General features: G+C 33.3%; 1 protein-coding gene across 1 annotated transcript in view; it reads left to right on the top strand.

Annotated features, from left to right (window-relative positions):
* The first annotated feature begins 202 nt into the window (after positions 1 to 202).
* Positions 203 to 18,080, top strand: part of LOC108730787 (1-phosphatidylinositol 4,5-bisphosphate phosphodiesterase epsilon-1) — a 32,615-nt gene continuing 14,737 nt past the window's right edge. The window contains 5 exon segments of the mRNA XM_018460729.1: positions 203 to 533; positions 1,645 to 1,790; positions 9,908 to 10,109; positions 15,093 to 15,326; positions 15,935 to 16,162. Coding sequence (XP_018316231.1) covers positions 1,768 to 1,790; positions 9,908 to 10,109; positions 15,093 to 15,326; positions 15,935 to 16,162 — 687 coding nt within the window. The 5' untranslated portion in view covers positions 203 to 533; positions 1,645 to 1,767.

Genomic DNA, 18,080 nt, shown 5'->3' on the forward strand with positions numbered 1-18,080 from the left:
TAATATTATCAAAATATGATAATACGCGTGTAACAAAATTGACTATAACAGAAAATAACATTCTATTCTTCGATAAAACTTCATTGTCACATTCCTCTCTTTTTCTCTTTATCTCTTTTCCTCCAAATCATACTATAGATATATTAAATGTATAATGACAATATAATGTAATGTAATGAATTTGATAAACATTTTCAGAGCTGGAGAAGCGGCCGCAGCCGCAGCCGCCTCGGAGCTCTGAGGAGCTGGAGGATCTGCATAAGCTGCTGCACTTCCCCGAGGAGGTGGCGCTCAGGTTGACGGAAAGCGAGTACCAGCTATTCTACCAGGTACCACCACACGAGTACCTAAGGCACGTGGCACAGGATCAAACCACGTTGCAGAAACCACCTGCCAGGCCACCCCCGTCGCCGAGTCGCAGCTGCAGCAACCCCAGCACCATCAACAGCTCGACCCAAACCGAGGACGAATCAGCCTGGCCTGTTGCCACGGTGTACTCTACCGTGCAGATCCTCATCGATCGTTTTAATGAGGTACATTAATTCTTCCTCCTGTATTTGCATTTTTTAAAGGCAGGCAGATGTCTTTTGATTATGATTATGAAATGCTACGGAGGGATTCTCTAGATTACTGTTTCTAATCAACAAAACGTTATTATTATTTTATGTAAATAAGAAGAAAAATAATTGTACCGAAGATGATAATAGACGTGAATCAATAATCGTAGAGGAAAAAGCTTCGCACTAAGAAACCTTCTCTCGGTCTTCAGTCCCGCGAAAACCCTCATCAGCCGCTTTTAATGAGGTATCCACTCCTCCAGCGGCTTTTCGTACGTTTTCGCCAGACACTTTCACCCACTTTACTCACACACACACACACACACATATATATGTACACACGTACGAATATCACCTGACCTCGCTTAGTCGTTTCCGCTACCCCTACTGTCATTTCCTACTCTAAATCTTCGCTCAAGGTTGGAAACCTTGGATTCTCTATCCCTCCGTTTTCCACGTTGTTCTCTTTATCATCGTGTTAAACAGAAGCCTCGGATAGCGTTGGAAAATTTTGGTCATTTCTTATGAATAACTGCAATGTTCCGCAATTATCTTACAATAGGATAACTTCCATTTTCATCCACTTCCACCTTTCATCTTTTCAATTAAATACAAAAAAGTCAATAATAAGATATATGCGCTCTATTAGGTTTATTAATTATTAATTATTAATTAAAGGTTTATTAATTATTAATTATGATTAAAATGATCGAAGTTTGGAATGTTACAATTAATATACTTTTTGTGTCATTTTTACGTCGCTAAATATATCACATCCACATTTGGCAAGTTCTCTTAATTTTAAACTTCCACTACTTTATTCATAACTAATAAACGTGATAAATCTCATATGTTTTAACTTTTTTGTATTAAATAAAAAAGATGAAATATGAGGAATAAAACGTTTTATAGGAATAAATACAATTACATTATAAATAAATTATAAGAATAATTCTATGTAGACTTCTCGGAAACATACATTGTGGCATTCAGTTCAATGACATCGAAATTCGCGTTCTAATTGTTATACGTAAAGAGCGTTGGCGATTTGCAAATGAAGTAATCATTAATCGTATTTGTTAATCAGGTAAGCTCATGGGCCACCCACGCGATCAGCAGCTGTGCCACGGTAGAAGAACGGCAGGCAGTGCTGTCCTGTCTTCTACGCGTCGCGCTAACCTGTTGGAATACCGGAAACTTTAATTCAGCTATGGAGATAATTGCCGGTCTGAAGTAAGTATCCATAATGTTTGTCGTAAACGCGAATGACAGTGCCAAATCTCCCTACTTAAAAGGTCAATCCTCGAATTGCTGCCTTCCACTTCTTATAAGCGCACTCGCTTTATTACTGTCCATAAGTCAAGTAACCCGTATTGTTTCGACTAAGTACGAAAGTCGTAATATAATTTCTTAGTCCTGCAAAATTACGAAAGCCCCATCCATCTTCATCCACCGTAAGCATCTAACCGCAGAGCAAAGTTGCTGTCGGCACCGATAGATCATTACGAAAGACAACCGCAGCACGTATCTCGTCGGTTTCGAGTTTCGATCGGATTAGAGACTTAGCTTCCGCCGTCGCTGCCACTGCCGCCTCTATGTACGAGTAACTATAATTTTGTATCATTACAATTATATAATCGGCTAATCTCACAGATTAACGAATTAGGATTACCAGAGAACTCAAACAAACTACATTTATTCGTTTACTGAATAAGCCAATTTGGTATTCTTAATTTGCACGTGTACTTTTTACACGATAACGTCAAGTCATCAGTCATTTTTGACAATAATATTTTATATATATATATACACATGTTATTTTATGAGAAAAAAATTTGTATTTTCAATCAATTTTAAACGAAAAAAATTAGAAATTTATACAAATCGCGAAAATAGTCTCTACATCCCAGTAGGGATTTGCAAATTGTATAATCCCCAACGAGATTGCGACACTAATCCGAACTCAAGGCTTCCTTGAAACTTTCCTCGTGTTTGTTGCATGACATTGCGACTTCCAAGGTCGTGCTTACACAATTAATCTTCATCTATTGGAATAAAGGACTCTTGAAATTATATTTCTCCACATTCAGACAATGGAGTCCGAGCTTTTACTCGAGTTTATTATTCCGAACATGAAAGGTACTTTTGAATATTTATACGTACATCGAACTTTGCTTCTACACTCAAAAAAGTGATCTTGGAGTTATAGCGAAAATTATCTAAGTATGAAAAATAGCTAAAATAAATAAATTTCTAGCAAGTACTGCGATATTGGATATGTATTGCACCTAATCATATAGATGACAGAGATAGAATTTGGATTTGTGCTATAAATTCTATGCGTATGATACATAATTTTCTATCAGATACAAAAAACAACTATAATTCTAGCTGGAGCAGCAAAATATTTTTTTGCGTGTATATAAACTATGAATAAAAACCTTAAAAAATAAAGAGTGTTTAACTTCGAAAGTATTTTTGATCGATCACAAATTATTAACTAAAAAAACTTTGTACTTAGTTTATCTTGTCGTGATGATCGTTGATCATTCATGCAAAGTCAGATAAAACCTATTAAAAGTGCATCCAGAGTGATTTAGCCTTGTAAATAAGAATTAAACATCCTTGCAGTAAAACGTCCTATTAGAACAATTATTTTTTGCATAAAACAAGATTAATAACACGCAAATGAATTCAAGAGAATCAGTATAAAATATTATAAATAGTATCTATAATATTCTAGAGAGTGCAATTTTATAATTAATTCAATCTTCCAACGAGGTCTAATCACAAAAGATACAAAGATTTAATATTTATTGTTGAATAATCTTCGATCTGTTATTAGAGAAGAAATGTTTCTTTGGTTGCTACTTGGGATACGAATCCGATGCAAAGAAATCCTCTTGTGTAATCGTATTAAGTACAATTTGATCCGATTCTCGGAGATATCGCGAAGTTTTTATCAATAAAACTTTGAGACTTAACATCATATTCAATTACGTGACAGTTAACTCGTCTTCGATTCCTTTACTTACGTTAAAAAAATAAAACACTTGTCTTAACGTATATTTTGATAAACTTGAAATCAATCAAATTAATTAAACAAATTATATTAAAACACGATCAGATTCAAAATGAAATTTTCTTTAATATAGAGATTTTTTTTGAAACATATTTTTAAAGATCGCATTGCGATGAGAATATCCGGCTCAAATTCTTTTACATTTTTCTATAACTTAATTAATTAATCATACATTAGTCTTATAAATTTATACTTAATTGATTTTATACTCCCCACCTCATCGCAATGCGATCTTTAAAAATATGTTTCAAAAAAAATCTCTATATTAAAGAAAATTTCATTTTGAATCTGATCGTGTTTTAATATAATTTGTTTAATTAATTTGATTGATTTCAAGTTTATCAAAATATACGTTAAGACAAGTGTTTTATTTTCTTAACGTAAGTAAAGGAATCGTAGACGAGTTAACTGTCACATAATCGAATATGTTAAGTTTCAAAGTTTTATCGATAAAAACTTCGCGATATCTCCGAGAATCGGATCAAATTGTACTTAATACGATTACACAAGAGGATTTCTTTGCATCGGATTCGTATCCCAAGTAGCAACCAAAGAAACATTTCTTCTCTAATAACAGATCGAAGACTATTCAACAATAAATATCAGGTCTTTGTATCTTCTGTGATTGGACAAGATTCAATTTTGACAATAGAGATTTAAATCTTTGGAAAATAATACTTTCCAAACATAAAAAGATCTTTGACATTTTCGCGGTCGCATATCTGGAATTTGCGACGAGCGAAAGATCAAAGATGCTTTGTCCACTTGTCAAGCTTCCAAACGATCGTGACAGTCAAGATTCAATACAATAGATTTTCCGTGAAGATGTTTCCATCTCAAAAGAAGAATGGTTATTAGGATCGAGTAAATGTCCTTCAAACGATCTATGCGAATTTGACTTGAAGAGAGAACTGAAACACTAATTGCTCTCTCTGAATATTGTCTTTGTTAGATTTCGATCGCGTTATCTTTTTTTCGATATCAAGTGCATCGTTAAAATTAAGTATCATATGTATTACCTTAATTATCATATTTTATTAATAATCCAATATATAAAAATATACCAATTTTGAATTTGATTTCTCGTGTTGCTTCAATTTATTTAATTTTGACTGATAATGTTGTCACTTCCTCCCCAAAATAACATTACTATACCTAACTCATGTACATAAATCTTTAAATTTGAACAAAAAATAATCATGTAATTTCTTTACGTATTTCTGCTAAATATGTTGCAAGAATACTTTCAAATGGGAAATCGGAAAACGCTCGCCCGTTGATTGAAATACTTATACTAGATTCCCTCTACTATGGCTGAGGCATAAACGTTATGCGCGGTAACGACCTGCTTCCGGGCGTGTTTCTGCTTCTTCGTCTTGTTGTCTCATGCATCGTATGTTTTATCTTGAAATAAACAGCCCAGTGCATTACCATGAAACTACAAAACAAGAAACACGTACGCTATTTGCTAATTATAAAAGGAGTCGGCAATACGTGTGTAAATTGATTATGTTAATTACGTACACGATTGTTACTAATAAATTGTAGATATTTAATGAGAATTACTATTGTTTATATTTTAAAAAATGATTGTTTTAATGTCAGAATTTTCAATTATAAACTTTTAAAGAATTTTAACAAGTTAAAAAATGAGAGATTCATATTATTAAATTTTATTTCTTATTATTGTATTCTTAAATTCGAAGGGGTAACCACTTAATGTAATCGTGGGAGTCCTTAAAATTATTATAAAATTTATATGAAATCTCTATGTATGTATAATCCGATAATTACATATGCAACCATGAGAAATCATTATATAATATTAAATAAAATCGTATATTTTATCAAATTACTTCATATGTAATGAAAAAAATTATTTGTAATCAGATGAAATCATATGAAATCATGTAATATGTGGAACAATATTTCAGCTGGTTATCTCTTCGCTTAAACCTAACAATAAGTAAACTTCAGAATGCCAAAATAATTTAAAATAAGATGAGAATATTGGGTATTTTAATTCACCAACCCAAAATGGCAATAAATCGTAAAATTATCAGACAAATCAAGATCCTAAACTCGTCAAAAAATATGCCATAAAAAAATAGAATGCATTATTCACAGAATTGGACAAAAAATACAAATGCAACAATCACTTCATATCGAATGACTAATTAATTAAATTTTTCTCTAAAAAGAGAATTCCAATTTTTTCTTTTGAAAAATTCAGACAAGCCTAATGTATATTAAACACAGAGATATGTCTTGTTGTAGGATCCCTATCGCGTGTCTTATTACAAGACGGAGTGGCTTCCGTGATAGTTTGCTTTATTAAGAGCTTCTCGTGAAAGTTTTATCGAGTGCCACGACACGTAGCTCATTCTGCGAATGTCTCTCGGCTCGATGCTCTACCCATTTCCCGAAACGATTCACAATGGCGTAATCGCATTATTTCACGAGTTCTTTCGGGACTGTGACCTCTTTTAACTCGATCCCTCGCGAGGAAGTGGGATAATCTCCCGTTGAAAAGTAATTCGAGTAATGAATGTGTGTCATTAATTTCCACAGAGATCAAGGAGTACGACGGCGATTCGCGCGTTATTCGCCCGTAAAATCGTTTTCTTTCCTGTTTGATAATTAATTCTCTCCCGACACGAGAGAAACTCAAAAAAGAAAAATATAAAGCGCGACATTCACACGATGGACTTTTAATGTAGCAAGAAACAATTCGCAACATTTTTATATCGCGGCTGTGAAAGAAATTGACAACGTGGAAAATTTGATTTTTAACTGCCGTATATATACCATTTGCTGAAATCAAAGTGATATGATTTTTTTATCGAAATTTTGCCCGTAAATTTGTTTACGAATGAAATAACACTCGTTTGCATTTCAGTTCTTTTTACATCTTTGCTGCAATATACGGTATGAAAACACTCTATTGGCTACTTATCCACTTGCAAAAAGCTGACGCTGATTGACTTAATATTGTTGTTTGTGTCTCGAGGAAAAAAAATAAAAAGAAAAGATTTCCACATGAAGTACGGGCTCTTTGTAATCCACCAGGCGTCTAAAAAGGAGAATACTTTATTAAAGGATTTCTTGCCAACTTGAAAACTACGCTGAAAATCTCTACTTGGAAGTCCTGATCGATGTTCCGTGCACATTTAAATAGGGAAGAACGTCTCTGAGAATATCTCAGAAACTTATTCTCATAGAGGGGAGGAAATATGAAGTAGAAAAGGATCGAACTTCACTTCCGCTTGAAAAGTTCAAGATTGACTTCCCCCTTTCTACCTCTACCGTTGACTTCCGCGTCTCTGCTATCATTGAAAAAATTATTAATCGATCTTTTATATTGCGGTATTATTACTGTTCCGCGTCTTCCCTATCATTGAAAAAATTATAAATCGATCTTTGTACTGCGGTATTACTGGCAACGCATAGTGCAAATAAAATACATTATGTATTCAAATCAGTAGTGACCAACTCTAATAAAAAAGCCATAAGTACTCTCTAAAAGTGAATTAATGTATTATTACTGATATTAGTTATAACATTATTACATTAGTTATAAGTGTAGTACTGAAGTCATCAGCGAATATTTAGGGGAGAGTTGCCGAATGCGTACTGGTCGCCTAAATCGTACCTTATCAATATTTTATATTATTAGTTAATATAGGCAATATTTAGTAACAATAATACAAAATGTATGAGAAATGAGTAACATAGATAAAAATATAACAGCCTACATCTTATTTTATGGATATTAGCGGCGTTTTAAAAAATCAGGTACATCTGATATTAATATTTAATCAACTTATGTAGCTGATAACAACACGATCATCCAATTTTATTATAAATTTTTGTATTTTTATAAAAGAAGATTTATTGTAGAGTATTTTACATTCACTGTATATACATATTTGCAACCATTGTAAAGATATTAAATCGATATTTTTACAAAATTCGTTAAGTTTCCTAAATCGTACCATCAAAAAATAAGGCTGATAACTGACAATAATAAAACTAATAATTGATATCAATATAAATATCAAGTGCAAAAATAAATATAAGAATTCAATACTTTCAAAGGAAATACGATAAAATATACCTATAGATATGATTTAGGCGACCGGTTGCCTAAATCGTACCTTTTGCAGCATGTTACAAAAAGATTTATAACAAATTAATTTATTATTGATGGAAAGTAAAACATGTAATAATAAGCGTCCAAAACCTCAAGCTACAATTTCTATGTTCATTTGCATATAAAACAGTGCCAAATGGAAAATATAGTAAAAAATAGATTAAGTGGTACGCATTCGGCAACTTTCCTATTGTTTTTCAGTAATAACACACTAATTAATTTTAGAGGTTATGATTTTCTGCAGATTCAATCTGTAGAAACCATAACTTCTCGAAATGAATCAGTATATTATTACTGAAAAACAATAAATATTCGCTGGTATTACAGTTATAAGTGTAGCACTGAAGTCAGTGATAATACACTGATTCACTTTTAAAAAGTATCGTCCGTTTGATCGATGACTCGGAAATAATGGAGGAAATCGTATCGGCGAACATAATATTGCTTATTTCTAGGAGAAATTTTCTGTTCATGTGTTTTCTGCTCTGCTAATCCGCCATTTGGTTATCGCTTTCGTCCTTCTCGCGGATAACGGCACTCGTCATTAACCGCCCATGCTCTTCTTTTTATGTTCCGCGAAACGAATGAATTTCGCTATAAGTGGCACAGCGGAGAACCTTTACCGTCTGTTCCCATCGGAAACCCCCAACGTAGAAATAAAATACTTTTTATTACCGAGACTGTAAAGTTAGACACCGTCCTCTTGTGCTCGTCCCGCGAATGAGAGGATAAAAGTTTCGTGCGGGAATATCGTTTCTAGAACGACCGTTGGGGTTGCGTCTGCTGACTGTCGCACACACTCGGAAACATTCTCAGCTAAAGCATTCGGGGCTAACTGGCTGCACTATGGAGAATACTGAAAGAGGTAGATAATTAATGCTGTAATGGTAAACGTTTCATGATTTTAACGACCATTAAAACACGAAACAGAGGAAGCATGTTTGCCGGAAGTGTGAACACGGCTGTTTCATGCAGATATCGGCGACTATCAACTTAAATTTTAATCGTACAAATATAAACTGCATCTCGCTGCGCTCACGACGCTAAATTGGAATTATTTATCCAACTCTTTTTCTCGTATTTTTAAACCTTTCACACGTTAAAAGTAAGAAAATTTAAAAAATATTAAATTTCTGATTGCTAAACAATTTTTCTATTTAAGGAAAGAATAAATATATGTAACTTTAAGTCTAATTTTGAATTAAATAAATATTTTAGATTTTTTTTAGAACATTGTGTCTAATGTTCCATTTCTCAAAAAATTTAGATCTTAAAGGATTAAATGAACTTATAATATTAAATTAATTATGTTTCAAAGACAGAAATTTCATGTTTTATGTACTAAAATATCAAAACTTTTGTTCAAATCTCGCTTTCCAAATTAATTTAATATTTGAGTCCACGCCTTTAACATTAGCAGCTTCTGAAATTTACTTTAGTTAAAATTAAGCTTAATAATTCTGCATGTAAATCGCCATATAAAGTTAGTGTACACGGTTAAGATTAGTAGGAATTACAGAATGTTACTTCAGTTTAGATTATTACATTAAAGTATTAAATCCTCTTTAAGTACATAACACCTTTGATCTTTTGACTTACAGTGTATTCAATAAATTCTATTTACGTATTTCGTAATCGCTCAATTAACCTTTGGTACACGATTATTTTCCGGTCTTTTACTACATATGATGAATCGTTCGTATCCCTAATTAATTTCATCACTTTTTTATATAAAAATTATTAAGTGATTCTTACATTACTTTAACATTGTTAGAAAGTAGTTGTAAAGTGTGTTTCTAGTATTAAAAAAAAAAGAAATACGCGGGACACGAAAGACTCAATCATGTGTATTAGAAGTTAAAATAAAAATATATCTGAAATTATTAATTACTAAAAAGAGTACTATTAAAACATTATTAGTCATCAGAAGATTAGAATACTAAAATAGTGTTAACCTCTTAATACCCTAATCGCCGCGCATTGCTTGGGAGTGGAAGCGCGCATTAACTTGGAATGTGCGAATTTCTGTCGTCAGCGGTTTATCTCTTAATTACGTATATCCGAAAAAGCATGTCTACCCCGTCTAATCGCGAACGAATGTTGCTTACGTTGCAGGTCCAACAAGCTGAAGCCGATTTGGCAAGAACGAGGCATGAACGAGCGCATACCGGTCATGGAGTATCTCTCCTCCGCCCTTTTGTCTTCCGAATACGAACATGCGCTTGCTCGCGCTCTCGCGATGCCGGAATGCCCGGTGGTGCCATTCTTCGGGGCTTTCCTGCGCGAGCTGCGGGAAGTTATCGCGTGCGATATAAAGGTAAACATGAAAAGCGCCACTACTATCGCTCACGCGTGTTTTATGTAGACTTTGAATTTCTAAGAAAATGCTTGCATGTGTAGAATTGATTGTTTCACGTCGTTAAATAGAGGATAAATTGGCATTTCATTTATGTTTCACCATGTAAGCACTGTTAAATATTACACGTTAGCGCCTGCTTCTTCGCCTTCCCTCAACTCTACTCCGGAGTATTATCCCTGTCTACTATGAAGATCACTGTCAGCGTGAGATAAGAGCCAAAATATGTACGTGCGTCGAGCAGAAGACGTGTGTCGAGCAGGTTATTTAGATAGGATAATGTGACTTAACATTTCGTCAAGTAAGTCTATCTCTCTATCTTATGTTTAAGTGTGTGGAACACGATACAACGAGAGAAAAGCTAAGTCGGGGAGAAAGCCCATAAGTAATTGAACGCTTTCGCGTTTTGGCAAACGGCCAAAGAAGTTCATCGGTGATGATATCTAACATGTCTCTCTTGATCGCATCACGAAACAGGCTTGCCGAGAGTAATCGAGGGAACGAAGGACGGTCAGTGACACGGCAAATCTACTTCGTTCCTCCAACAACATCTGCATGTTCAAAAGATAGAGAGAAGTTTGGCGTTGCGGTGAATTTATTTAAACAAGGAAAACTTTAATAAGAAATTAGAGCAAATAAAAAACTTATAACAAGACTTAGAAATGCGCATCCAAGTTTACGAAAGTTTTACCCGAGAAGACTATCTTAAGATGATACTGAATACCGGAGTAAAAACGCATTAAATCAGGAAAATTAAATCTTCCAGGTACATTCTTAACATAGATTTATTCATGGAACATAATTGTTTGTCAACTTCACACAAACTGTTATAATCGACGTGAGAAATCGGATTAATCCTTGGGAATCATGGAAGAGGAACAGTTTGCGTTTCAAACAGTATTTAAACATTTCGAGCGCAAACGCCGGGAACTGCGCATCGAAGTTTTTCTATGAAGTTTCACGAAGAATAGCAGCGTAGCAGAAGAGTACCGAAGCGAAGTCTGCGCCGTAAAAGCGACAAGGAAAGGGGTTTCTATCGGCCTCCAGCAGCTACGATGGTTGTAGGCCGGCGGAAACTACTTGCTCTTGTCGCTAACGATCGTCATCGGGGAACAAAACAGCGTCTTCCTTGCTTTTTACAGCGTCACGTTATTTGATGTTTAAGAGCATGTTCGAAAGACCACAACGAAAATCAGTGCTTCTAAGAGCGGCTCTTGTGAAACTCAAATTGCACGACAAAATCCACAGAGTCGCCAGTCGTTAAAACCAAGCACGTGATCAGCAGCACGAATTTGTAATTTAGACTCTCGGTTTACGTGGAACAGCATCACGAAGTCGCAATGTGAAGCGTTTATTTCGAGAAAGAGAAACAAGAATGTGTATGTGTGCGTGAATGAACTTCGTAACATTTATTAAAAAACTCATTGTTATATAATTTCTGTTAGAATTCAAGATAGAAATCTGTTTATAATTTGATGTGCATATAATACGAAAAATATTTGATAAATTTAGAATAAGATATACATTAAAATAGGTACATATATGAAAATACATCATTTTGTGAATTCTGACGAGAATTATATGTTATTTGAAGAGACGGCTTGAATAAATACAATATTTATTTATGTAATTCTTAATTAATTATATTAATTAATAATTTCACTACGTACATTTAAGTTAAGTGATATACAACATTTTAATATTTATTTTATATTTAAGTTTTATCTACATTCGCGATCATCATGTTAGGTAAATAAAAGTGTAATCATATAGAATAAAAGCTATAATATAATATATGCTATAAAAAGATATTATCTACTTATTAATCTACTAATAACAAAATTGTCGGTTATATATTTTTCAAAATAAATGTATACATAAATATGTAACGTAAATTCGAAGAAATTTTTCATAATTGTGCATCTCGTTGATGGAAAACATACTAGAACATACAGTTTCTAGGACGTGAGATTAATCAGTGTGCGATATGATCATTCACATCCTGAGCGTTCATAATCTCCTGGGTGTCGATGGCTAATTACATTCAAATGAATTCGACATCGACTGACGTTACGGGAGCAAAGTAAATGATATGCTTTGCCTTGAGGTTATCGAAGACGCGGCTTAGTATAGGTATATTTCATTAACACTGTCCCTTTCTCTCACCCTTCTATCTCTGACTCTCTCTCTTTAGAAGATATAATCTGCCAAACCAAATGCATCCACGATGCGGATGTCGCGGCTTGCAAATGGAATTCCAAATCGGTATTGGCACGGGCACACGGGATGTGCCAGGCACTTAGCTTGCGATATGCGTCGTTCTGTTATCCCGAGTGTTGCTAGTCGTCCCCTCATCGGCACGTATTTCCTTTGGGGTACATTTCTGTGAAGGAGGAGGAGGAAGAGGAAGGATAATGAGATTAAACAATTGCGAAAGTCGCTTCGTTCATCCGGCATCAAGTCTGCCACGGATGGTTCCAAGCTTTAAACTCCGAAAGACCAAATATTACTGTCGCTCTCTATGTGTGTTGTCGTATTTCCTATGTCTACGTCATTACTTCTACACCGTTACTTCAAATTAGAACATTTTAATTAAATCTGAGAATTAATTAAAAGTATGAAAATATTTAGAATGTATATTAGAATGTATGTGCAAGTTAAATAACTGATAAATATAGAAGAGAAACAACTTTCATCCGTTTTTAAATATAAAGAATTAACCTGAATATACTTACTTTTAACTTCAAAAATTTTTTTTATAAAAAGATAACTTTTATAAATAATAACGTTCTATTTTAGAACAAGCAAAGACTAAATTAACATCTTTCTCCTTTAAAGTAAATCCTACTTAAAGTAAAATTTTTATGAGGTGTGCTTCCCAAGATATCTCCGACTCTTCTTTAACTGTTAATTTTCTCGTCTTGTTTGCTTTGCTCGTTTGCCGACAGTTCGTGTTTCGATTAAAAATGATATCGTATTCCATCATGTGATGTCACCGTCTTCACGAGAACGTTAAACTATGTATGTCTGAACACAATTTCTTTTTCACGAATAGCTCAATCAAGATACATCCAAATTTTTCTGTCAGCAGACATGTTCACGCATATTTCAGCACGTTTACAATTTGGATAGCACGACTTAGCGGCTTTAGGATGCTGCCTAACGGTGGATCGATCGGTGGGTAACACGGCGCGATAAAGTGAAACAGCGTTACCTTATGACGCTACGTCGTGGAACTATCGCTCAATATATATCCACGCGATAGATTAAGGTTATCGGATAACAGTTAATTATAAGCCGCATTAAAGTTCTTGCTACTAGCACACCTCTAGCTTACGGATAGACGAGCTTTCGAACGATTACTTATATATATAATTTGCATTAACGGAACTTAAGAACTTTGCTACAAAAACTAAAGACGTAATTTTAAAATATTGTTAATTCTAATATATATAAATAATATATTTTTATACGTACGTTTCTGATAGTAATTATAACCACAGTGCACAAGAAAATGCCATAAGCACAATTCGACTCATTTAATATATCTACTATTTGATTCATTATTTAAATTATTTCACATCCTTACACTTTGTAAAAACGTAAAAATGTACTGGCAAAGAAATTTCACGAGAAATTAAAACTGAGACCACGATTTTTCCATTTTCTCAGTGCTACCAGCCACTTGTATTTACGAGACTGCCGAGAGATTTACACTTGTGAGAGAGCTCTTTATATGTTACTAGTCATTAACAGACTTAAAGGGCCATCCAATGTTCCTGTTGATGAACACGCGAAAGTGTATTTCGAGGTTGCGTTTCGAGAGCAAGCCGTAAACTATTGATTCCCATTTCGCGCGAAAGCCAAGTTCCTCTTCGAGGAACAAAGGCAACTTCGTTACACGGATTATCAATTCTTGAAATGAGCATCTTGTCACAAACAATGTATTCTTTCGAGATGTCGTTACGCATGGAATGATGTAACATACACGAAATAACAGCTGACAGTTTTTCCTTTCTTCTGAATTTTCATAATCTATCAATAACGTTACGTTGGAAGTGGCACTAATTAATTTATACGCATTAGATACTCCGTATCATTTAAAATACGTTTTATTTATATTATTTGTCATATATTTTGTAATTTCATAAAATGTCTGTCTCGCATGCATGTCACGATAGCAAATCGCTTTAATAAGCGAATCAAATTATCATATTTCTTTTTTCATTCGTTTTTTGTTTGGTGTCTTTTTGTGTTTAGTTTTATAATTCAAATGGTGTATTTGTCAATGTTATGTTACATAAAATTAAAGGCTAATTCCATTATTGTCACTTTGAACAGAACGTTAAAATTTCAAGGAATTTCTATTTTTCCTAAACTTCTTTTGTTTTTATTCTCTCATTGTAGTAAAATTATATAATAAAATAAACAAAAATGTGTACCTTTTAAAATTGAATATTTAGAACAGAATAACAATCAGGAAGTTTCTAAAACTAAATATCCCTTACAATTAGAGAGTAGATAGAATAAAATGAATTGAAAAAATACCTGCTAAATTGGTGCTTTTTTAAATAATATTTATGTTTATACAAATTGTATGTATTCCTTTTTCATACTAATAAAAATAACGAATTATTTCTACAATAAAATGTTTAATTTATTTTATTTTGTCTGTGTTTATTATAAAATAACAGTTATTTAGCTTCAGCAATTTTCCGATTTTCGTATATCTCTAAAAAAGATATATTATGAAAATCGAAACCGTTTACTCTGAGTATGACGTATATCGCATTTTCATTATTACTTTATTTATTCTGAATTACATCGTATAGTTATTGAATCACAGCATGAATTAAGTAGATTGAAGCTTTTCCATGACACAATCCCTTGTATAATAAACTGCGATTCTTAAATAAAGAATATCGTTGACTCGGCATGTTTCAGCCCCAGCCCGAGTTCAAGGAAAATCGCGAATCACCACGTGTTAGCATTAAGGAGAGCGAACCTCAAGAACACGTGCCTTCCTCTGCGCCGGTCGCCAGGATCGCCGTCGAGAGTAACACAGAGACGCCGTCGGGATGGAGTTCAAGGAGCGGCTCTTTGAACAAACCGGAGAACCCCATCGCACCAGTCCACGATACAAATTCCGTTCTCGACAAAGTCGCGCTCTTTCACAAGGTAAGACACATATTCAACCAATGAGCATGAATCATGTAAAGATCGAGCAATCTTAATGAACACTCTCAACGTTAACTACATTTCACATAATATAAGCGAGGAAAGAAATAGATGTTTGAATCGATGAAACCAGTTTGTTTGCTTGAAATATTGTAAACCCGTTTTAAATAATCTTCGCGCCAGAATTAAATTTATAATTCTATACACTGTGTAATAAAAAAATATTTGAAAAATTTAAATCCACATGCATAAAATATATGTATGTTTAAATATACGACATATAAAATAGAATTCTATTCTGAAATCTGACGTGAGAGAATTATTGAATTTATAATTTTATATTATGCTATATAACAAGAAAAACATTTGAAAAATTTAAATGCACATGTATAACACACATGTATGTATATAAAAATATACGATATATGAAAGTATAATTAGAATTCTAGTCTAAACACAGTCTGACGTGAATTTTATTATATTTATATACACACACAGAAGAATCGTCGATATTTTTTTTAGAGATATTTCTTTTTTCCGATGTATCCTAAATATGTATCCTAAACAGTTTGATGGTTTAATTTAACAAAGAATAATTTTTTCTCAAGCATCGACATGCTCGTGGCAGAGACGCGACTACTGGTTCCCTTCATCGCACCCTGAGCGTTCACACGACCGCAATTGAGCAAACCTACATGGCGGAGGAATGCGACGAGAATGACTATCATCTTGATTTAGACTCCTACAAACCCGTGCAGCCGCTCAAGATCGACCACGGAGTCGCTTTGTTTCCCGTTGCCGCGCCACACACTGGCATGGATCTTCATCTTCTGCAGGTATGTTGCGCTACATTCTGTAGACAAATGTACGTCTCATACGGAAATGTAGATATTGTATCAAAATGAGAATCTTTCGCGCCGTCAATTTCACTCAACAATTATGATAATATAAACAACATTTTCACGAATCTGTATACATATTTGATATATATAAGCTGGTCCCATTATAATTTTTATTTTAAAAATAGATACGAACTTCAATACAATTTAAAAAGAATGACACAAGAAACATTTTCTCCAATAATCATTAAAAGTTTTTTTAAACTTCATCCGGTTGTTATCTGGCTCAAGTGTTATCCTATAAGAAAAAAAACGTTCTCAAAGTTCATAAAGTAAACGACAAATTTCTTTTTTGTCATACACCTACTGAAAAAGATAAAATTTAGAAATTCAAATTTTTGATGAAATTGAAGTAGTTATAAAAGATAATATTTGGTCACATGATCTGTTCAGAGTGCATGGAAAATGTCTGTGTTGAGACTTAATTAACATAATTAATAATATTGCGAAAGTTTACACAACGTAATTTCCGTTCTACAATAATAACGCACAACGTTCACTCTCTGTGTCGTATCCGGATTACTTTATTGCAGCACACATACATAGAGATAGAGGTAGAGAGGTAGACAAATATAAATAAAGGAAAAAAGGAAGAGAGAGAGAGAAAGATAAACACAGACATTTCTGAGATCGTCGCGATGTTTTGGGATTGAGAGACATTGCATCACATAACGAAACTGCCAATTGTATACGTGACATCGCGATGCTGCGCGTGGAGTGCATTGCAAATATTGGACTCACAGGATTTGTTTCACAATGCCATGCGACGCCATGAGGACGTTTTTGATCCTGACGCGCTGTTATAGACCACACACACACACAGACCGCACGCACGCACGCACACAGTGAGAGAGAAATTAGAGATGTGTGATTTTCCTCTATCCATGCCACATGGCAATAAATGTTAATCAATAATACTAGCAATTACAAATATATAAATGACACACGTTGCATTTAATTCACAATATACTCCGTCAAAGAATATTATTATCACATTACGAATGACAAAAGAATTATTGTACCGAAATAAGATGGAATATAGAAAAATATCTAATCGTAAACACATTTTTCTAACATTAATTTTAAGAGATATATTAAATTTAAAACTAATCACATTAAAGTTCTTTTCTCCATTACTTTCAGATAGACGTTGCTGTGTGTTGAAGTCCTCTAATTTTATAATTAACTTAGTTTTTTCTCTTTATACATATAAAAACACTTAATAAATAATTCGAAATATTTATTTTAAGGCAAAGTATTATAGAATGTAAATATTTTATGCAACGTCTTTTCAAACTGTCATTTTTCAGAGAAATGATGCAAAATAACCGAATATAATATATATGTATACATTTGTGGTGTTAAAAAAAATATTTACACTGTTAAACTCAATGTCAAATTATATCCAATTCGAGTATTTTTAATCATTTCTGTAAGTCGCCACTGTTTGTACTAAAAAAAAATATGTCGTTAATTTAACTAGAATAATGATTAATTTATATATAACTAAATAATTTAACTTAAGAAAATGTATTTTTTATTCAAATCTAGTTATCTCATTTACACTTAAATACATACGTTAATATAAACGTTGTTTATATTAAAACTAATCACAGAAATGGATGAATTTACATTTTGACACACATGAAATTCAAAAATAACAAAATGTTATTTAACTTAAAGGATTGGGTTACCATTGCTCTATAACACAGTGTAAAGTTTTAAATCTTTCTTGTCTCAATCAAAATGAGTAATGGTTTTCCTATTTCGTGTCGATAAGCTTCAATATGAGAATTTAATGTCTCCTAACAGAAGAAATAACATCCGAAGGTTCAAGTACCGCGAGGCAAAAGAC

This window comes from Mycetomoellerius zeteki, unplaced genomic scaffold (assembly GCF_001594055.1).
Source record: "Mycetomoellerius zeteki isolate Tzet28-1 unplaced genomic scaffold, Tzet1.0 scaffold96, whole genome shotgun sequence".
NCBI classification, from domain to species: domain Eukaryota; kingdom Metazoa; phylum Arthropoda; class Insecta; order Hymenoptera; family Formicidae; genus Mycetomoellerius; species Mycetomoellerius zeteki.